This window comes from Phoenix dactylifera, chromosome 7, assembly GCF_009389715.1.
Source record: "Phoenix dactylifera cultivar Barhee BC4 chromosome 7, palm_55x_up_171113_PBpolish2nd_filt_p, whole genome shotgun sequence".
NCBI lineage: Eukaryota > Viridiplantae > Streptophyta > Magnoliopsida > Arecales > Arecaceae > Phoenix > Phoenix dactylifera.
Genome location: NC_052398.1, coordinates 5706864 through 5729115, shown reverse-complemented (window position 1 = coordinate 5729115; position 22252 = coordinate 5706864). Strand labels below are relative to the sequence as shown.

The 22252-nt window shown below is 42.3% G+C and overlaps 2 protein-coding genes across 4 annotated transcripts; one reads left to right on the top strand and one right to left on the bottom strand.

Annotated features, from left to right (window-relative positions):
* Positions 1-2231, bottom strand: LOC103707083 (vegetative cell wall protein gp1-like). The gene is made up of 4 exons (XM_008791440.4): positions 1792-2231; positions 1598-1695; positions 421-478; positions 1-327 (listed from the first exon to the last, which is right to left on the bottom strand). The coding sequence occupies exons 1-3, from the start codon at positions 2093-2095 to the stop codon at positions 428-430; spliced, it is 453 nt and encodes a 150-aa protein (XP_008789662.2). The 5' UTR covers positions 2096-2231; the 3' UTR covers positions 1-327; positions 421-427.
* Positions 2232-3811: 1580 nt separating this feature from the next.
* Positions 3812-12694, top strand: LOC103707127. 3 transcript variants are annotated; one of them, XM_039128081.1, is made up of 9 exons: positions 3812-4119; positions 6512-6564; positions 6679-6794; positions 8165-8471; positions 9602-9784; positions 10722-11171; positions 11357-11453; positions 11550-11640; positions 12272-12694. In XM_039128081.1, exons 1-9 carry the CDS (start codon positions 3855-3857, stop codon positions 12558-12560), a joined length of 1851 nt encoding a protein of 616 aa, XP_038984009.1. In that variant the 5' UTR covers positions 3812-3854; the 3' UTR covers positions 12561-12694. The 3 variants fall into 3 exon arrangements, with proteins under 3 accessions (XP_038984009.1, XP_038984010.1, XP_038984011.1); XM_039128082.1 differs by having other exon boundaries at positions 3813-4107; XM_039128083.1 differs by having other exon boundaries at positions 3813-4119; positions 11568-11640.
* The last annotated feature ends 9558 nt before the right edge of the window (positions 12695-22252 follow it).

The window sequence follows — 22252 nt, the reverse complement described above, 5'->3', positions numbered from 1 at the left end:
TAAGAAAATACGCATGTTTATCATTTTTCTAATTTGAAGATCATAACAGAGTCAAAACAAAACTCTGATCTATAACTCATTGCTCCTCCGATGACATGAACAGATTACTTTACAGATGGTAGCATTTTAATTGGCAATAACAGCCTCCGCAATTTAGAAGCCACACAATAATCGGCAAAGGCAGCATGGCATCCGAAGTGAGAACATCAGACCCAGCTTCTGAATGGAATAGTCCTCTCTGCTTCCATACATATTTATTTCAGATGGAATTTTCATCACATTGTATCAGATACGTAGTCATAAGGACTGCAAAACCTTGAAGTTATACTGCACAAATATAACATAAGGGAGTAAGAGATTAAACAAAATTAAAATGATAGGTCTCTACAAACAATAGCTGGATTGAATGCAATCACCTACCAAGAGGTTACACAACTTGCTTTTTGCCGGCAAGTCCTGCTTTGCCACCTTCCTTTACCTACAATTAGAATTTTTAAGTTTGACAATTTCATAAATCAAACTAGAAATCTACAGTCTTGAAGTTTGTTGGGAAGTGATAGATCAAAATTTTGTTCACTGAGTAGAACAGGATGCAAAGAAACCTTAATCAATTATATGGTTTGCAGCTATAACAATAGTATATTGAAAGGAAGGGACCAAAAATGCTGTGCTTGAACAACCCTCACTTGTAAAGCTGTTCGGTCCAACAAACTAAAAGTATATAGTTAGCTCAAACCAAGGAGAGTGTCTTGCTTAACCAGACTTTGGATTGTTCCTTACTGGTACACAAGAAGCTGTTCCACAGAAAAAGCATAGAAGAAACTAGTCGCTCTGTTGAAAAACCAAAATGGTTAGCATTCAAGGGTGGGCATACATAAGAAGGATACACAACAATGCAGCTGGTTGAATTTAGGACATAATGTTTTCTCTTGTACCACATAAAGCTCATGAAGTCCCATTAAAGTTTTAACCTTAGATATATGCCACTCCAGTAAGACATCGGTCCATGGAATTGAAGGGATGCCAACTCTCATAGGAAGAACAGCACCTAAAGAGTGATCCATAGTATGGAACAGGACAGGCTTTTTCCACCACAAGGGAATCAATTTCCTTTATCATAGACAAGTCAAACAAGATCATTTGCATATCATTTTGGAGAGAGATTAGTCAATTATGTGTCCAAGAGAGCGGATCTGTAGAGAGGTATCAAATTATTTAACTGAAGCTGCTGTCACTTGAGGCATCGCAAAAATCTGTAACCTTTGGAAATTAAAATATGGGAGACTGACACCATGTTAGACAAATCTTCATTGATCCTTCCAAGTCCCATGACACCAAGAGACCATCTACTTACAGCAGTAGATATAACGATTTTTTTTTTTTTCGGATGATAAGGGAAGCGAAATGCCACCCGGCTTTTATTGCTGAACAGAAAATATCTACAGAAAAGAGTTTACAAGAAGCAGAGAGCTAATTTGTCTCTCAAGCAAGCAGAATACAGTCAGACAAAAGGAAGTGAACCAATTTTGCTAGTAAAGAAGTCACCTTTTTCATGCCAGACTACTCCAATTCCATGCCAAAAATAATAAATTCTTACCACTTCTTTGTTCTCGTAGTAATAGTTCAAAGCCCACTGATACTTCGACTGGTCCAGCCCCAACCAATTCGCCAAGTACTCATCCAAGCTCGAATGCGCTGCCAAAAGCACCAAACAACAGCTCAGAACTCCTGGAATTTAAAGAATCGGAATGCATGCCACACCAAAAAACCCCAAAACCCTAAAAAAGATACCATCTTGGACTTTGGCGACGGTATCCCAGAAGAAGCCGAACGCGGAGCCCGACGACCGGGCGGTCGGCTTCCCGAAACTCAGCGGCGGGGCCTGCACGGGAGGAGGATAGGAGGGAGGAGCCTTGGGAGGCAAAGGAGCCTCCTTTATAGGGCTGGAGCTAGGGTTAGGGCTGGGGCTGGAGACAGGGAATCTCGGGGCCTCGGAGGGCTTCGGGGTCGCCGGAGGGGTCAGGAAGACGGTGTAGCTCCCGGCTTTTCGAATGACCGGCGGCGGCGTCAGCTCTCGCGCCTGCGCGGCCGCCATAACCGACCTCCGAAGGCCGATCAGAACCTCCTCCTAGGGTTAGGGTTAAGATTTGGTATCAGGGGAGGCCAGTGGAGGGAAGCTAGAGGCCGTCGGTCATCCATGTTGCTGGGGTTTTAAACGACATCCCGAGGTGCCAAAGAACACCGTCCTTCCTTCAGAATAATGCTAACAGATTAAAAGTAATTTAGCCTTTCTTTTTACTAAAATATCTAGTTTGCCACTACAAAAATGGTACAAAACCGTGAGGGTTAAAAAAAAAGCTCGTGGCGCGGTTAGATGGCAGGGGTATTTGTGGGAAAATCAGTTTGCCGGATGCGGTGGTTACATCATTGCAACTTCCGGTCGCCGCCTGATTCCTGGGTATACTTAGCCGCGGAGGAAAATTAGTAGTCTGTGCCTCGCTCTGCGTATAGATTATGAGCGATTAGCCAATCATAGACCTTGATAGTGCAACGGATGGTTCAGATTCATTTATAGGAGTTGCAAGGTGTCGAGTTTAATACGGCGCATCCGTCGCAGAATTGGGGGGTGTCCGTGTGTGCGATCCGAAATGCCCCCCGACACGAGAGGATAAGCCCGGGACAGCCGACACGAAGGAACACGTGACAGCTGGAAAGGAACACCAGCGACCGCTGTATTGTCATGTGGTGGGCTCCAGCCAGCGGGCTACAGCCGTACGATCGGAGAGAGGATTCACGGGATTGGGGTTCGTAAAGAACCATGGAAACATACGCTGGATTTATACGTGCTACGGTATCATTGAGAAGGAGAAAGGCAGTAGAAATGTTGCTGATGCCTGGAATCATGCTAGCACGTGTCAAAGATTACAAATGATTACGTGTGAGGTTATTTAATTAACTCCCAGAGATATGCTAGATTTTTCCGTGCTCTTTTGCCATTAATATTAAATATGAATTTGCTCCGGCCCTTCTGGATGGAAGATTGTTAGAAAAGTTATAAAAAACATCAAGGCAGCAACCAATTTGTTGATAAGTTTTTTTGTTGCTTCCATCAAAAATGTGTAATCAATTCTAATATTCAAGGAATGACAGGTGATATCATGATAATATCAAAAAATAATAAAAAAAGTATTCTCTCTCTCTCAAAAAAAAAAAAAAAGCAAAATGCTACATCAGAATTTGAATATTGGTGAATAACCTAATAGAATAATTAACTAGTATCCATATGTATGGACAAAGCATTTCTTGAAAGAATAGAGTCGGCGAGTCAAGACATTTCTATCCAAATTAAACTAGCAGATCATATAAAAAAACTTCTTTTAATGCTAATAACAAAATAGAAAACATAAATACAATGCACCTTATATATGTATACTATTTTTTTCCCATGAAAATTTTGCATATTATTCGCCTCAGAAGTATTCATGATATTAATTTTATCAATTCATAATTCATAAATTTATAATAATCGAATACATTTGTTATCACGAATTATCATTCTTTAAACTCAAGTAGTTAGATTCTACTTGCTTTTGAAGCTAATTAAAGCAATTTAGCATAGCACAACCTTGACATGGGAAGCTTTGGGCTTTAGCCTGACCAACCCAGTGGCGTTGCCACCCTTTCGCCCCGTCTCCATTTTCTAATCACGTGCAAACAACGTGACACCTAACCATTCCAATAACCGTTTTTCTATAGTAATCCAGCGGAAATACCGACCGGTGCTCGCGCCTTTGCGGTTATTGCTGCTCTCCCTCCATTTCTCGCATTCCCCCTTCCCTCTCTTTCTCTCTCCGATGTCCTCCCTCTTCAAGTCTCGTCAGGCGGACGAGGATGGGGAGATACTCCGGGGCCGGCCAATGGCGCCGCCAGTCACACCCTGCCTCAGTCCGGAGGAATCGCCGTCCCCTAATCCTGCACAGTCCGGCAATACCGGGTGGTTCTCGGGGCTCGTCTCTGGCACCAGGAAACTCATCTCCTCTGTCCTCCGCTCTGATTCCACCACCACCACCACCTCCTCCTCTTCTTATTCCTCAGACAAAGATAATGGTAATAATCCCAGTGAGTACCATTGTGTCTTTTTCTTTCCTTTTCATTCGTTTCTCTTAGGCCCTGGTTATAGGTTTCTTTTTTTGCTTTTAAATATCTTGGTATTAGGTCGATTTATGTTAAAAAGCTGGGAACATAACGTATTTGATAGGATGAATTAATTTAAATGAGATATTCTGGTTTGGGGATTTCAATTTTGTGGACCGTTTTGATTGGAGAGGAAAGGTTTAAATTTGGAACTAAACTTGAGTTTATCAAATAGAAATCTAATCACGATTTACATGAAATCGAGATCTGCATAGAAATTGGTGGCTAAGATATGTTCTAGGTTTATCTATTTATAGTATAAATTTGTCACAGATAAGAACGGAGTGCTAGGTAAAGACATCGAGCAGAATTCAAAGCAGAGATACAATTGTTTCTTTTGGTAAGTAGATATATAATTCTTGGTTATATTGTAATTACTGCATGTCAGAAAATTTTAGAAATATGATCCTTATGATAATAGCAAGGCTGTCAATGAGCTGCAATGCTGCACAATGTTAAAATTGATTTTTTTTTTCTAAATCAAGATGATGGTAGACACATGTAAGGATGGGTTGCATGGATAAGAATGTTCACGTTAATCATGGTATTATATACTTTTCTAGTGTCTTCTAAAAGCATTTTTTTTATATACTTTTCTTCTCGTAGAAGCATTTTTCATATACTGTCACCTTCCTTGAAAAATGCTTTTTTTTGCTTTAAAAGTTGCAAAAGCACTTTTTAAATCAATATTAAACATGCCATTAGAGTTGCACCGCTAGAGGTAGGGTGCTAGAGAATTTAAAAAGGAAGAGATGTACATATCAATTGAAGATAAAGGGATGCCTTGTTCAGTTGACAATCTAAATTTTTTCTAGAAGAGGCATTAGAAAGTGGCATTTCAAAGGAAAAAAGTTTTAGAAAATGCAAGGGCTTCCACTCTCTACCCCTCTTTTAGCATCCTCTCTCTACTCTCCATATCATAAAAAAATGAAAATTAACTCGAGAAGGTATATCTATGTGGGCGCTTCTGTTTTTCTTTCAATAGAATCAAACACACTTGTAGGCTGAGGATTCTTAGATTCAGGAGGAAGATATTTTCAAACCTCTTGAGTTCCACTGAGTAATCAATACTTCATCAGATTATATCTCGGCCAAATAAACTAGTTTGAAAGTTGTTGATGTATTATGCATTCATTGGTTGGCGCATGTTGAGATGCTAGACCATTTACTTCTTTATTGCGACTTTGTCATTTTGGTGGTCTAAACGAAGCTAAATGGACCACCTCTTTATTTGTATGAGAGCAGCGAATTGAACACACTAACTCCTTATTGATGATTTGGAAGTTTCGAAGTGGTATATCTCATACAGTTTGGCTAGCTGTAAGGAAAGAGGATTTTGTGGTTTCTCTGAAACAAGGTTCGCCATATCGGTACCGGACTCCGTACCGGTGCCACATTAGCATAGTGTCAGTACGGTATGGTACAGAGTTTTTTTTGCATATCGAGGGTCGGTACCAATACCGTCTGATTCAGTACGGTACGACATACCTCTGGAATTAAGATGGACAATGGCAGGGTGTGAAGAATTATCATATATAGGATTTTTCTTGTTCCAAGAGTGTGGCTGTTTTGTTGTGAAAGATGTCCTTTTTGTAGATTACTTGCGCATCTGTGTGCATGTGCCTTTGATATTGCCATCCTTTTCCCTTTTTTCCTGGATTTTTTACCTAGCCTGTTTTGTGAGGAACTGAGAACCAACATAGTGTACATGCTCTTAGGATTATCAAAGGTCTCCTTCATGACATTTAATGGGAAAGTTGGTTCCACTCTCTGTTGTTTTTCTCACATTTATAGCCACAAGTGCAGTTTTTCGTTACCTTTTTGTTTGAGGAAAAAGTTTTATTACATTAAATCATTGTTATTTTACTTTCCACACTAGCTTGTAGCATGTTGACAAGAATGAAAGAATATGGTGATTGGTTGTTGGGCCTGTCTTGCTGATCTGTATTAACTACTGCTGGCTGCTAAATCTTATTCATCTTACCAATAGGCACATTGATAGTCCCACTATTATTTTGTCCGCACAAACTTTGGTTTTACTAGCTTGAGATCAAGTTGTTACCTTGAACATGTGTTGCCTCTGTTCTGTCGGGTTATATTTTTGTCAATTTATGCATCCATGAAGTTTAGCCTTATGTTGATCTGTATTTTTGCAAGATAAGGTGGAATTTGTTGCACCTGTATTGTTAGTTTTTCCCATCTCCTAGTTCCATCTCAAGTTAGTTGCATTCTTTTATCTGAATGGAAGTTTATGGGTATTTTATGTGCTAATGAACAGCTCATGAATCATGACTTATTCTCTGATTGATTGGTGCAGACGAGGATGAGGATACTGCTGTGTCTTCTAAGGAACACAATGCATTAAACCAGGTATATTCAATATTTACTTTTTTTCCCTTTCAGTGTTGAAGAGTTAGACTGGTCATTTGTTTGTTATTTTGCCCCTTATCTTGTTTAAAGGAACTTTGTTTTATATATCATCAGAGTGGAAAGAATTCAAAGACAGTGAAGGACTATCTTGAAGGATCATTAGCCATTGTCTCAGAAATTGAATCCAAACATGCCATAGAACAGTTGCTAATGCAAGAGACCTTTTCAAGGTATTTATAAATTGGATCACTCCATTAGTTCTCTTTCTTCTGGATACTTACAATAATTGTTTTTATTTAACATACTAGTTTCTCCCTGTTAATCTGTATACCTACATTGCTTATGCTGTTTTATGTTTTTTCTCTTCTATATTTGAGCATCTTCTTGGAGATTAAATTGGGTATGAAAAAATCTGGTCTGCTTCTTCTGATTCTCATGCTTTATGCTCATCAAGTGCAGTAACTATCCTTTCTAACATGCTAGCTGATGGATATCTATTATAACCTTCAAAGTCAGGACATGGTTAAAGGATGATTTAACATTCACAATTGAAATTTTGTTTCATGTCTTCCAGAAACCAGGTTTTTCTAACACTGTTAATGTAGAAGCATGTATCTCCTGTGGAGTCGGTTTTATGAAACCTGTATGTTGAAGTCCCTTCAAGAGCCAAATCCTCTGGAATGAAACATCTCTTCCTCTCCCTCTCCAAAATCAAAGTATAGGTATCATATTACAAAGGATTAGCTGAAGCTCCAAAAGGAATGAAAATTCTCATACTTTATAGCCTAAACGAATGTTAAGTTTCAAGGCTATTATCTTGTGTTCCAGTTCTTCAAACTGGCATCTCTAGCATAGAACTTAGAAACTTCTCTCGTGCAAGACAGCTCATAGTTGCATATTCCTTCCTCTATGATAAGTTCTAATTGCCTGCTTTCATATTTAAAGATTCTTCTTCTCTGTGCACTCAATATCTGCAGATGAATCAAGTGGTTCGCAATGTACATTTTCAGATGACTTAGGCTTGTGAAAAAGCACATTTTGTCGTTTCATTGGAGTTCTCAATGTCAATTTTTAGAAATATGTCTGTAGAATATATGCTTATTCATAATGAGGCCCCTCCATGCCCAAAATTATTAATTGAAAATTCTTCTAGAATTGGATTTTGGAAAACTTTCTGAAGTGGTTTACTTACTAAAATTTATCTCAAAAATAAAAATTTATGCTGTAATTGCCATCATCTCTTTGATCACCTGCTATAAACATTTCATTCTTTTTCCGGTTCACAAGTTTCCTTCATTTCGAAGCTGTTGGTGTAGCTACATAGTTATAGCTCACCACTTCACCTTTTGTTCGCATATCTCTGGAGTTTGTTACAAGTTATGTTGCATAATTTTGCTGTCTGGTATATATGGAAGCTGAGTGAACTGGAAGTCCAAGATAGACAGAAGAACTGGTGTCTGTATTTGAAAATCACACTCTTTGAGCTATCTTATGTGGTAGATTTAGAGAGTTAACATACAATAGGGCTTGTTTAGTTAATAGCTTATATTATGTTTCATGTTATGGAGTTTTGAGTGTGCTTCTTCCTATTTCCTACCAGGGATGAATGCAATAAACTTACGAAGATAATTCAATCACGAGTTGTAGACTTCCAATCTACAGAAGTTTGTCAGGATGGAGTGCAAAGGGAACTTCTTGGAAGGGCAGCCAGCAATACTATTGATTTTCCAGGATCTTGGCAACTTTCTTCTCCAGGATCTTCTGACCACCAAGCACTTCCACCAGGTTTCCATGACAGAGCTGTTATGGAGGCAAAGAAATGGTTAGAGTCAAAAAGGTTGTCACCAAGCTCCGGTCATGGTTGTGATTGTGGGCCTTCCTCTCTAAATACCAATATGCTTCAGTCAGTGAGTGCTGCTTCCTTCTTTCAATATTCTGTGCCTTTATCATGAATGAGGTCTGATTCAGAAGAATTACTAACGTGATCTTGTTCTGGACCATGTTAATGCAGTGCAAATGCTTTTATTGTTTCCAAAAGATTAATTCCATTCGTTTTATGGATTTTCCTGAAATATTAGGTTTATGACAAAATTTTACACATAGAGTGTGACTTCTATGACTGTGTGGTGAAATTGTTGTCTAATTAGCAGGATTTTCTAATGACCAAATTATGCAACGCACTGTGATGGTCCCTTTCTACAAAAATCAGTTTTGTTATTTTAAAAATTGTTGAGTATTTTTGGAATATGGTAGCAAATTTGGTGTTTGGCAGACTGCTATGTGATTCAGGTTTGATCACAGGCAAATGCGAGCAGATCACGTGTGGTTTTATAGCCTAAGTTAGATACCTTTTTTTTTTATCATGCTTGACGATTCCTTTTATGACAAAAAAATTAAGGTTCTGTCTCTCTCAAAGGGTAGTTTCTACACATTATAGAAGATTAGTGTTATTTTGAGTTATGCTGGAATGTGGAAAGTGGAAGACAGATATTATTGCTAGTATATATGCAGAATACAATACCTTTGTTTGTTCCCACATTATATTTTATCCTTGGGTATCATAGAGAACAATATCTAATATGTCACAGTTGTTCTGAGTTGTATGTGGGCAATGTGTTGAGCTGGTCCTTAAGTTTAGAATGGTCAATGAAATAACAACAATTATTAAAGCATATTTGACCTGTACGTATATTCTCTTTTAGTTATGCCTACTAATTATTTCCTTAGATCAATCTTGGGTCTACTGTTTCTGGAGTTTCTTAGGGAAGGCATCTTTTATCCATCAAACTTAATAGTCCTCGTGAGACATGCGATAGTGCAGAAATAATCTTTTTATATGATGCAAAAAACAATGTTTATCCTAGCTAATGCATTGATAACTTCATCAGAAATATCTCTTCATGTTCTGATTGCTGGTAGTCCATGTTTCAAAGTACTCTGTTGTTTAGTCAAATTGCAGTTATAAGTTAGTTCTTGATGCGGGGATTCCAAGCTTCCTGTTTGATCAAGCATTCATTATGTATTATTTGCTGTGCAGGATTTTGAAGGTGGAAAAAGTTCACCTCTTGATATGGCTAAAACTTACATGCAGTCCTTGTCCTCATGCCAATTTCCATCCCAAAACAATATGGAGTATAAGTCAACACCACCTCGCATGATGCATCTGTACAAAGATGAAACAACATATTCAAACACTGATCACTCTTTGCCCTTGTCTAAGGTACTTTCTGTGGCCTGATATGATGAAAGCATTAACAATTTGAGATGAGGTCAAGGACCAAGTAAATTAATAAATTGGTTGGCATTGTTGGCATATGACATGCAAGAAGACTTGGATAGAGGATAAATGCTCTTTTCTCTATAAAAACTTTTATGCCATAAAAGTGACAGGATTATCTAGTAGCTATATTTTTTGTCTCTTTCTATATATGCATATATATATATATATATATATATATATATAGAGAGAGAGAGAGAGAGAGAGAGAGAGAGAGAATATGCTTGTCTCAAGATGAGAGGAGGCATGCAAATCAAAGATCCACACTGTTGATCATATCTATACCAGTAAAAATATATAGAAACCAAAAATCACATATTTTGGTTGCCTCTAATACATGCATTATATGGACACAAAAATGGATGATTTTTATTGTGCAATTATTCTAAATATATCATAAAACATTTAAATTGAGGATTCATCTTATTGTTCATGATCTACATATTTTAACACACACATATATATATATATATACTGAAAATCAATAGATTTTAATATTTAGATCATAGCAAAATATGATCTTATATTATTTAACAGTTCATTTTTGCACTCACTTGATGCGCAGAATGGAAACCACCAAAACATATGATTATTTATATCTAGGCATTTTAGTAGTATGGATCATGATTAACAGTATAGATCTTGGATTTGGATGCCCTATTATTGTTTTTGAAATCAAGAAGAGTAAAAGCCTTCTCTTCTCGAGAGGAGTGCATTTCATCTCATATATACATATATACATACAACATTCGTACTTCCTAAAAAAGGAAATTTTAAGCAGTCTTCTATCGTATTAAGGTTTCAGGCTTAACCTACTTTGATCGAGGCTTGGATGATGATGATGGTGATGATTCTTTTTGGGGTCAACATTTGTATACAGGTCCTGAAAAGGAATTATCATACCTTGATTCCTGGGGATAGTCATGATGAATCTCGAAGGGTCAGGCTGAAGTCAACAAAAAATGTATTAAACATTTCTAAGTTAAAAAAAAATGATCTATCTGCTGGATGTTTAGAACATGAAGCTTGCAAAGTCTCCTTCGCACCTGATAAAGGATTTGTAGATGCACCTGCAAATTTGTCTCCAGAGTTATGTGTTGAAGATCATAGTACACTTGGAGGCCTTGGATTGTCTATTGAAAGGTCCTTTGAAGCATTCCGTCCACTTCAAACAGGTAATATCAGTTCTAATAACATCATTTCAGATGGCGAAGCTGCGGCTGCTGCATCTCGGAGACCAGCTTCCTTGCCTTTAGAACCTACTCATGTAAGATCAGGAGGTGATCTGATGTCATGTGATCCTGCCGTTCCTATTTTAGATGAAAATAAGGTATGCGAGTAAGCCGCACCTATGCAGCAGGATTGTAATGTATTCCACAATTTATTTTCTTTGCTAATTCTGAGTCGTTATTTCTTTATGTTAATTTTTATATCTTGAGTTGGTTATCCAAGATACAAAAATACGTAGAACTTCTTATAATTTATACAGAATTTATTTATTTGTTATGTCTGAAGGATGTGGAAGAGCCTTCAAAAGCCAAGGAACAACTTGAGAATATTTTTGTTCCTCATGACTCTCATATTCCTGTTTCTACAGCAATGAAGCATGATGGTATGTTCTCATTCTGGACAACGAGTACAGTTTTTAACCAAATGACATCCACTTCTGCAAATGAATCCTTATCTGCATTTCATCATATTAACGCAGGTCCCTTCTTATATTCAGGGGACCCTTTCCAAAATGTCTCATATGCCGGACAGGCAATAATGCCAAAAGAGGAGATTGAGTCCGCATTGAGGTTGGTTATCTTTGTATTTTTGAGCCCATGAAGAACTGTGCCAGCTTTCTCTTGTACTTTCTTAACATAATTTTGCAATAATAAAGCACTCTTCACTAGACTATAATAATATTTTGACATTTATAATGATATGTTGCTTATATTTTTTGAGGACATGCTCGGTTTCATTTATCACTTTTGGATCTCATAGACTACTATCTCATACTCCGATCATGAGTTATTTAATTTTAGATGGCTTTACATAATATTTCTATCACAATTAAGATGTGATAAAGGTAAAATGCCTTATAGATGAGCTAAAATGACACTTGCTACATATTTCAATAAATTCTGCTTTTGTAGCTAAAGAACAATCCCTTTATTATGATATAACTACATAAAATATCGCAAGTTATATCGTGCGAAGTCACGGCAATTTATTGCAAAACATTATTTCTGATTCGAGCAATGGAAAAGGATAGAATTTTGGTTAAACTTCCTCTGTTTTTCTCATTAGGCTAATAAATTCAGGCAGATCAAAATGCCTGTCAGCTGTTTTTAACTGTTCAGATGAAATGCAATGCGCTGTTTAAACACTCAATTATCTTTAATTTTTTTTATGATGTGATGCATAAACTTAATTTTTTTACAGGTCATCAGCTGGATTAGACGTGGAACTGTACGTCGATAGGAAGGGGTATGTCAAGGTAAGCAACTCCGGCAATGGCGAGCCAGCCGAAGGACCGTCCGGGAGAATCCTTGAGCCTTCAGGCAAGGCTGCTGCTGCTCGTCGAACCAAAGGCACCAGAGGCAGACCGCATAATGCTACGATGGTGGAGTCCGTCGAGCGGATGCTGGGTGAGTATTATCCGAGCACCAGCCGTGGCCGGGGGAGAAAAGCAGCGGCGAGACCGAGGAGAGGAAGGGGGAAGGCGAAGTGATCTATATAACTTTTTCTTCGCAGCGCGATTGTTTGATAATTATTTGTTTCATATCCAGATTCCGTTTCAGTTTGTTTGATTCTGATGTGCTACTGGACAAGTGGACATTATAGTATTCGCCGAAAGATTAGATTTTTGGAGTGGATTTAGGAAGGGGCTCGAGCTCTCGGGGGAATTGGAAGAGAGCTCTCCTCGTCTCACGAGCGAAGTCGTCGTCCGGGTGCTGGGCGGCAGACAATCCCGGCATTCCGTTGCCTCCAAGCTGTTCGATTCTATTCCGCTGGAAAGCTACTGTCTCGAAATATGACCGAGCCAGTGTCTTTTTTTCGAACAGATTAAGGAGATGGGCGGCTACGGAGCCTGTCATGCAGATAGGAGGAACGAGGGCTTCAAACCTAATGAGCTATGGAAAATACATATGGAAGGGGATATAGGAAATGGAAACAGAAGTTTATGATGGTTGAATTTTTTTTTTTTTTGGTACAACGGCGGCTCACACCCTACGGGTGTGGATACGGCCTGCAAAATCTGAAACAAGTAAATCAAAGAGAGACTCCGGCACAGTGTCGGGCTCCCGCAAAATAAAACCTCCAGAATGGTGAGCCGCATAGGAAGCGACCCAATCAGCTGCACAATTCGCTTCCCTGTAGACGTGTGTAGCCTGATAGGTTTCACACGCCTGCAGAAGACTGCGAATGTCCATAAGCAGCGGTCTGCCCTCACCTGCACGACCTCGGCCTCTCACCCAATCAATCACAGTGGACGAGTCACCCTCAAGAATGATCTGGTCAGCACCCAGTGTCCGTCTCGCATAAGATACGCCCTCCCATGCGGCTCGGAGCTCAACACATACCACCGATGCATCGGAGATCCACTGACCCCCTAGTGCCACCAGTCTGGCATCATGATCTCGAATGACGAAGCCTACACCTCCACCTCTCCGGTCAGCTGCCATACTGCCATCGAAATTCACCTTTAGGAAGCCAGGGGGTGGGGGTACCTAGGATACGAAAACGTAAGTGGGCGCTACAAGAGCAGAGGGGGTACCCCAGATGTCCCTGGCCAACCCGGAAGGTGACCCCACAGCAGTGCTAAGAAACTCCTCTGCATGCAAAAAGGCCCCGGCCACCACCGCCCCCGGGGGCGTGCTCCGACCCTCAAAGACTCGTGCATTCCTGTCTAACCAGGAGTGGTAAGCCAGGTATGCAACCCGAGTCCCTCTCTCCATCACCCCGGGCCCTGCCCCCGGACTCTCCAGGAAGCGAATGAACTCAGCAATGGACGGCCATCTCTGCCTCGGGTCGTAGGCCAACCCTGCACACCTCCAGATCTGAACAGCCCGCGGGCACTCAACTAGCACATGATAGATGGACTCCTCCACCTCCGAACAGACTGCACAGTCCGCAGCTATCCGTACTCCCCGTCGCATCAGAACACTCCTCGCGGGGAGGCAGCCCCAAGCTACCTTCCACATGAATAGTGCGACGCGTGGATGAACACGTAGTCTCCAGATCCAAGCACCATCAAGATATCGGGTCTCCACTCCTCCCCTCCACTGCGCTATATCGCGAGACCTCACTGTCGTCCGCCCGGACAAGCTCCATATCCTCCTATCCACTGTCATCCCCATCGGTATCGGTAAGGCCAGTACTCGCTCTGCAAGCTGCTCATCAAAAGTCCGCCTAACAAGATCTACATCCCATCTCTGCTCCCCCTGGACAAACAGAGCACTCAGTGTGCGCCCCTCCAACCACCCATGATCCATCAATGTGGGCCAGTCCTGCAATCTGCCCTCTGATAGCCACCTATCCTCTAGAATCCTGATAGTCCGACCGTCCCCAATCTCCCATCGTATCATAGGCAGCACCCCCGGGGCACGAGCACATATCTCTCTCCAAATAAAGGAAGCTCCGCGTCCAGCTCTGAATGTGGCCGAAGTGATGGGGTCACCATACTTCGCCCTCAGCAAAGAGGCCCAAATACTCCCCGACTCCAGAAGAAATCTGACTGCAAGCCTCGTGGCCAGTATCTCCCTACGCTCAAGTAGAGAGTGGATTCCCAGTCCACCCCGACTGGTTGGCTGACAAATGACCTCCCAAGCTAGTAAGTGGATGCCCCCTCTGTCCCCACGATGCCCCCAAATGAAAGTCCTGAACAACCTCTCCAATTTGCGGAGCACAGACACCGGTACCAGTGTATTAGACAATAGGTAAACAGGAATAGAACTCAAAACTGACCTCAGTAGGGTGACTCTGCCCATCATCGAAAGGGTGCTCACCTGCCAGCTCTCCAATCTCCGTCTGATACACGCCTCCATAGACGAACACTCCCCCTGCCGTAAGCGTCGGCCAGTAATCGAGACCCCGAGGTATCTAAAGGTCCCCTCCTTCTCGCCAATCCCCAATCTGCTCATAATGGAGGCCTTCACCCTAGGATCAGTCCTCGGGCTGAAGCTGATGGCTGACTTAGATAAGTTGACCATCTGACCTGAAACTCTACAATATCCCTCCAGGATCCCACTAATGGTCAGAGCTGATCTCCGTGTCGCGCGAGACAGTAGTAAGCAGTCATCCGCAAACAGCAGGTGAGAGATACATGTCGCACCCCTCGCCGGCCTATATGCCTCAATCTCCTGTGACACTGCTGCATGGCGAAGTGCTCGTGACAAGAAGTCCGAGCAGATGATGAACAGAAGAGGTGACAGCGGACAGCCCTGTCTCAAGCCCACTGATGACTCGAAATACCGCGATGGGGAACCATTTATCAATAATGCAAATGATGGTGACAGAATGCACCCCTGAATCCATCTAATCCACTGAGGGTGGAAACCAAACATCTCCAATGACCGCCTCACAAAATCCCACCTCATCCTGTCATACGCCCGCTCCATATCCAGTTTTACCCCCATCAAGCTCCTACACCGGGGAGCACTCTGCAGATCAGACATGAACTCATGTGCACAAAGGACGTTATCAGAGATCGAACGACCCCCTACAAAGGCTCCCTGCTCCTGACAAATAATCCTGGGCAAAATACCTCTCAACCTCTGAACCAATACCTTAGCCACTACTTTGTGCAAAGTCGTGCACAAACTAATAGGTCGAAAGTGGCCCGGCTCTACTGGGTCATGTCTCTTCGGGATCAAGGTGATAAAGGTCTGCCTCCACTCCACAGGCATCGATGCCGATACAAAGAACTGCTGCACAGCCTCTAGAATCTCCTGTCTAATGATCTGCCAATATCTCCTGAAGAAAAGTGGGGGGAAACCATCCGGGCCTGGGGCCTTATCCTCACCTAGGGACCATAGGGCCTCCTGAATCTCCATATCTGACACTGGTCTGCTCAATGCTGCATTCTCACCCTCGGTGATCTGCACCTCTGGAACCAACCCCCACTCACCGCTATCAACATCCAACCTCCCTGTATCAGTCCATCTGGCGTGAAAAAACTGCAGTAGAGTCCTCCTGACAACCTCCATATCCTCTGACTCCTGCCCACTGCTATCCCTGATCCTGCGAATCCTGTTCTGCTGTCTCCGCATGATAGTCGACTGATGAAAGAACCTCGTGTTGCGATCCCCCTCGCGGATCCACTGAACCCTCGATTTCTGTCTCCAGAATACCTCCTGCTGCCTGAGTAGAGAATGATGCACAGCCAAAAGCCCCCTAAGCTCCCCCTGGTCCTCCTCAGACAGTCCTCCACCACTATCCTCATGGGCCTGCGCCCTAATAATAGATGCTTCAACTTCCTCCACCCTTCTAAACAGATTCCCCACTTCCTCCTTATTCCACCGGATCAACCGGCGTCTAGTCAGCTCAAGCTTCCGGGTCACCCTATACATCGCACTCCCCCTAACAGGCGTACTCCAGGCCTCCCTCACCACATCCCACGATCTCGGGTAGGATAGCCATACCTTCTCAAATCGAAATGGAGAATAAGTCTGAACAAAATGTGAAGTACTCACCAATATGGGGCAATGGTCAGAGGCAATCCTAGGCAAGTGGCGCACCCAATAATCTGAGAATCTCTGTACCCATCCGGTCGAGGCAAATACTCGGTCAAGCCGCTCCCATACTCTGGCCTGGCCCTGCTGGTTATTGCACCATGTAAATCTTGGGCCTGTGAATCCAAGATCAGCTAGCCCATTAGACATTAAGAAGTTCTGAAATTTCCGGACCTCAATTTTGTTGGTGAATGCCTTCCCACCCCTCTTCTCCATCGGACCATCAATACAATTAAAGTCCCCTGCTATCAACACCGGGTGCCCCAACTGTATGAGGCTTGTGGCCTCCTCCCACAACACTCTTCTCTCCCTATAATCAGTACTTGCATATACTGCCAGTAAAACCCATGGGGGAGCATTACCCTCTGATATCACTAAGTTCACCTGCTGCCTACACTGGTGGAAAACGTCAATGTTGCACGTCCCCACCCTCCACAACACAATAATCCCTCCGGATAGCCCCTGTGCCTCCACTACATAAGTCCCCCAAGACCTCGGAATAGTATGCCTGACCCGCTCCAAGCTTCCTCCCGACAATCTTGTCTCAAACAGAATACAAATCTCAGGATCATGAAGGCTTACCAATCTCTGGAAAGCTGGTTTGAAGGACGGCTTCCCCGCCCCCCTACAGTTCCACAATAAAACCTTCATTACAACTGTTGAACAGTGCTTGGATGAGTCAGAGATACCTGTGACCCATCCACCACCCGTGACCCATTCTCCTCTATGGAAGACCCTGCATCCTTCTGTCCATGAGCAAGCAACACCTCCTTCATCTGCTTGGCAATCACAGCATGACCCGGGCCGCCAGTGGAACCTCCTTCCCCAGCCTCCCGATCGGCCGATTCCCCCTGCACTCCAACAACCGGCAAGCATCTAGGGTCTCCCGTGCCCCTGTTCTCCCCTTCTCCCGAACATGACAAGCTGCCCGTTAGAATCCCCGTCGGGACCCCGCCGCCGGCCGCCGCTGTAGAGGTCGAAGTCGATGATCTCGGCCGATCCAACGCCTTGTCGCCGTAGACCCCCTTCACCGCACCACCGGGACTCAGGGCAACAAAGGGCTGCCCAGCAGGTGGCCGGACTCCTCCCACGACTGCCGGCGACAAGCTCCGGCTGCGGAATCTCCGCCGGTCAGCTCCCTGGCCTACCATCGCCGGCCTCGGCACGTTTGGCACGGAAGGGAACCGTGCCAAACGGGCCGTGCCAGCCGGCCGCTTGGATGGGCTACGAGCCCGTTTGAACATAACGGGCCCCGCCTCGGCCCGCTGATGGGCTCTGGCCTGATCCAGATTCAGCGGGCCCACAGATCTATTCGGCCCACGGTCCTGACTTGGGCCTGGGTCTTGGGGTCTGGCTGGCGACTTCAGAACTCGGTCCGATTGCGCCTGGTGCCGAGTCAACTCGGCCGTCTGAGATCCCGCCGCCACACCGGTGTCCGGATGTCCCGAACCCTTCCCCGGCGACCCTCGCCGGGCGAACTTCTTTGGCTTCCGCCACCCCTCAGCGTCCGACGAAGAGTCAGCCAGATCTGCCGCAGCCGAGTCAGGAGTCGGTTTCACCGCACTTGCTCGCCGATCCGCCTCGGCCGTTTCCGTCATCTTCTTCACGCCAGCCGGGGCGCCGCTTTTCCCCCAAAACCTCTGCCGGGGAACTGTCATCCACGGGCCAAAGGTCAGCCGATCCTCCTCCAGCTGTGGGGATACATCCGACCCACTACCAGGCTCGCCATGCCTCTCCATCTCTTCGACCCCCGGCTCCGACCCCGTTTGCAATCCCGGGGCCTGGAAGCAGCACTCGCCGGATTGATGGCCCAAGCGGGCGCACCGATAGCACAACCCCGGCAAATCCTCATAGGCAAAGGTTTGCCAGAACCTCGCCTGCGCTCCCTGGACAATGGTTCCCGGGATCAGTGGCTGCCGGACATTGATTTCAACCTTCACCCTAGCATACCCGATGCGCCGCCTCTCATGGGAGAACCGGTCGAGCTCCAGGGGGTTTCCCACCTCCGCCACAATCACCCTGATCGCCTCCATATCCCAGTACTCGACTGGGAGCCCGGGCAGCCGGACCCAAACAACCGCTCGGTTCACCGAATGAGTACCCGGAATGAAATCGGGTCTCCACTTCTCCATTGCCAATAACTGCCCCGCCACCACCCACGGCCCAGCAGCGAGCGCCGCCGCCCGGTCGTCGCCAGAGGCAAACCGGACAATAACGAAGCCCTCCATCATTGGCAAGACCTCAACCTCATTTTTTAACTTTCCCCTGCTCCTGAGATCCCGTGCCACCAGCTCCGGAGAGACCCGCCGCCCCAAGCTCTTTGCAATCACAGCTGTTTCCATCCAGCTGTTCCTAGCTGCCGCAACCCTCTCCTCCGGGACCACCGCCACCCGAGGAAACCTCCGTTGCAGCACCTCCAGTTCGTCAGCAGTGAGGCGATGACTGGGTTCCTCCGGCCGCCGTTTCATCCCTCCCGCCACCTCCGACCACAGCGGCGTGGTCTTGGCCTGCCCAGGAGCAATGTGTGAAGGCCGGGGCCAACCCGGGTCACCGGCCACCGCCGTGCCAGGGGCCTTAACTGACCCCGTCTTCCTCCCCACCTCCGGCTCCGCCATCTCCCCCGACCGCCACTCGTTCGGGATAATCCCCGTGAATCTTTCCGAGGTGGGTGATTTTGCCAAGTCTTGTGATCGCCAATTTGAATGATGCTTTATGCTGGGATGTTCATGATGAATGAAATGCAAGAATTTTTCTCCACAAGTATCAATCATTCAAGGATTTTTACTTTTTTTGGTGAACCTAGACCTCGTCAAGGAAGAAGAGTAAATTGTCGCAGATATTTTCCCAGTGTCGCAGCATATAATCCTCTCCTTACATCAATGATTACCGGTGGGTTGTATTTTGAGGCTATATATTATCTCCTCTCCTTGCACACGTGATTTAGGGTGTATTTGTAATCTAGGTTTTAGGCTCCATTTGGCAGAGTTTTTGATGGACCATAAAGCACTTTCTGATCCTTCAAAAATACTTTTAAATATAATAGAAGTATTTGCTAAAAAATCGAGAAATTATTTTAACTTCTTCGGAAAATTACTTTTAGCACATGGAAAACTATTTTAGATTTTAAAATTTTTTTATTTTAAATTAAAATATTCCTGATAAAATTATATAATTACAGGAAGAATCTCTTTATATTACATTATATCATAATGCTTGTATTATATATTATGTTATATAATATCAAATTATGTTATATTATTATGCTATAATATATAATATTATATTAATTATATTAGAATAATATTATATTATATTACAATAATAGTATACTATATTATATATATATGTATTAATGCATACTATATTTTTTTATGCTCTATTGTATAATACTATGTAATGTGCTTTTTAGTCATTTTGTCGTATCAAAAATATTTTGTCGGTTTGTTTGCTAAACACACATTAAAGTTACACAACACTTTAGAAATATAGTTACCAAACAACAAATAACTCTTTATAAAAGCTTTACTTCTGAAAGTTTTACTACTAATAGCTTTGCCAAACGACGCCATCCTCGGATCAAGATGTATGGCTTTAAGAACAGTTGGGCCATAAGAAGAGGAGGAGAGAAAGTATGGTCAACAGAAAAAATAGAGAAATAGCTCATATTTGGTTGGAGTCTTCGAAAAAAAATATGAAAAAATAGTTTTTCTATAGAAGAAGATTTTTATATTTTATGAAAAAGAAAAATTCATGTAGGAAATGAAAAAATTTTAATTCTCATCAGCTAGAAATTGGATTTTTTTAAATACCCTAAAACTTTTAAATAGAATGGGGTAAGTTTTTTCTTTTATTTAGGATATAAAAGATATTTTATACAATTTTTTTGAAAAAGTTAATGCTCAACAAAAAATATAAGTCATTATGTAATATATCATTTTCTCGTGAATAACTAAATATACAAAACCCACTTTCTCATGCATCATATACTTAATTATTAACTTTTTTTTAAAACATACTATAGCGAGGAAAAATGTTTTACGCAAATCAAACGAGTCTCAGGTGCTCCTTTCATCGCTCTAAAATCTCCAACGTTTCCCACGGAAGGTAGAAATAGGAGAATGAATGAAAAGACTGCTCCATCTTTTAAGAGAAAACTAGAGAGTGGTTTCGGTGTTCTTGTATTCTCTTATCTTTTTGATTTTATAGATTGTGCCTATATTCGTTGTGTGTGAGTTACCGTTGTGTAAAAAAAAAAGAGAGAGAAAACTAGAGAGACTTACCGGTACCGTATGTTTGTATTTTCAGGGATACACCCTTCAAGAATCAACTGTAGTGGCCATCCCATGCCTACTACCCACTTATGGTAGCCCATTGCGAGCCGAAGTCGAGATATTTTTGAGAGATGGTGCAGGCCCCACGCCGGCAGAAAATCCTGGCCAAGGCCAGGATAGAGACATCTCTCATTCTCGTCTTCTTGTGAGTCTATAAAGATGTACTCACCACGGCTCTTTTACAGGTCAATTTTGTCTCAAGCCACAAACAAAGTTCACCAGATTGGCAGGATTTTAGTAATATTCTTTTATTCAATTTCATTTAATTAAATATTTGTCAAACGCCTAAGTAATAGAGCAATATAATTGGAATTCCAAGTAGTTATCTTGAGGCCCTGTTTCGAATGGGGATTCATGGGGTTTATCCCGTCTATCCTCGGAATAAGTGGCAAACACCTCAAGCACCCTTTAACCTCACTAAACTGGGCGTAACTTTTACCTAAGATCCCACGGGTTAGGCTAAAACCTAGGTGTGTGGTGTAAACCTAGCTCCATATCTAAACAATTAACTCTGACCGTTGGACTAGAGAATATTTGACCCCAATTCAACCTATTTTCATATTCAGATCATAATTTTGGACCCTGACTCAACCATCAATTGATCGGCTTGAGTTGTGTTGGGTTCATGAAAAGAATTTTAAATTCAATAGGTCTTCCGTAGTCAATCATGGTCAAGTATGATATTGATCCAAACCAAAATGTTCCGTATTTTTGTTAGTTATGTGTTGAGCTATTCTTTTATAACTAAAGTATAATAATTGATAATTAAATATAAAATTACTAAAATTTTAAATACACTAGAAAAACACCAACGTACATTTCAATTTTATTCGAAAATTTTTAATTTTATTCAATCAATTGATCATTCTTAAATTTACAAAATATGATTTTTAAAACATATATTGGTATACTTAAGGGTATTATAAATAAGAATTCAGTAAGATAAACAATGAAATATCAATGTTTAAACATAATTAAGTGGAAAATGGATAGGAGCATATATAGTTGTTGAGACAAAAAAATAAAAAAAATAATTTAACTGGGAGTTCATTTAGTAAAAAAGAAAAGATAGAGTAAAAGAGATGGAAGTCTATATGATTCAGGTTTTTGAGTTGGATTAGAAAATTTTTAAGTCGGATTGGGCTTCTTTTTTGTTGACTCAAATTAATCTTGGATGATATATAGGCCAACATGATTCGGGTCAGGTTGAAAATACAAGATCCAAATTCAACCAAAAGTTTAAAATAAATCTTATTTTTGAACTCGATCTAATCGACAAGTCATTAAATTTGAATTTAACCAAATTTAATTGGGTTAGACCGGGTTAGGCCTCTGGTCGATCTGATCCTTTTTCAGCC

Excerpts from the sequence above, each read along its gene's own strand:
- LOC103707083 (XM_008791440.4), bottom strand. The coding sequence starts at position 2,095 with ATGGCGGCCGCGCAGGCGCGAGAGCTGACGCCGCCGCCGGTCATTCGA. Across the intron at positions 1,696-1,791 it reads CGTCGCCAAAGTCCAAGATG|CGCATTCGAGCTTGGATGAG; the intron begins GTATCTTTTTTA and ends TGCTTTTGGCAG. Across the intron at positions 479-1,597 it reads ACTACGAGAACAAAGAAGTG|GTAAAGGAAGGTGGCAAAGC; the intron begins GTAAGAATTTAT and ends TTCTAATTGTAG.
- LOC103707127 (XM_039128081.1), top strand. The coding sequence starts at position 3,855 with ATGTCCTCCCTCTTCAAGTCTCGTCAGGCGGACGAGGATGGGGAGATA. Across the intron at positions 9,785-10,721 it reads ACTCTTTGCCCTTGTCTAAG|GTCCTGAAAAGGAATTATCA; the intron begins GTACTTTCTGTG and ends ATTTGTATACAG. Across the intron at positions 11,172-11,356 it reads CTATTTTAGATGAAAATAAG|GATGTGGAAGAGCCTTCAAA; the intron begins GTATGCGAGTAA and ends TTATGTCTGAAG.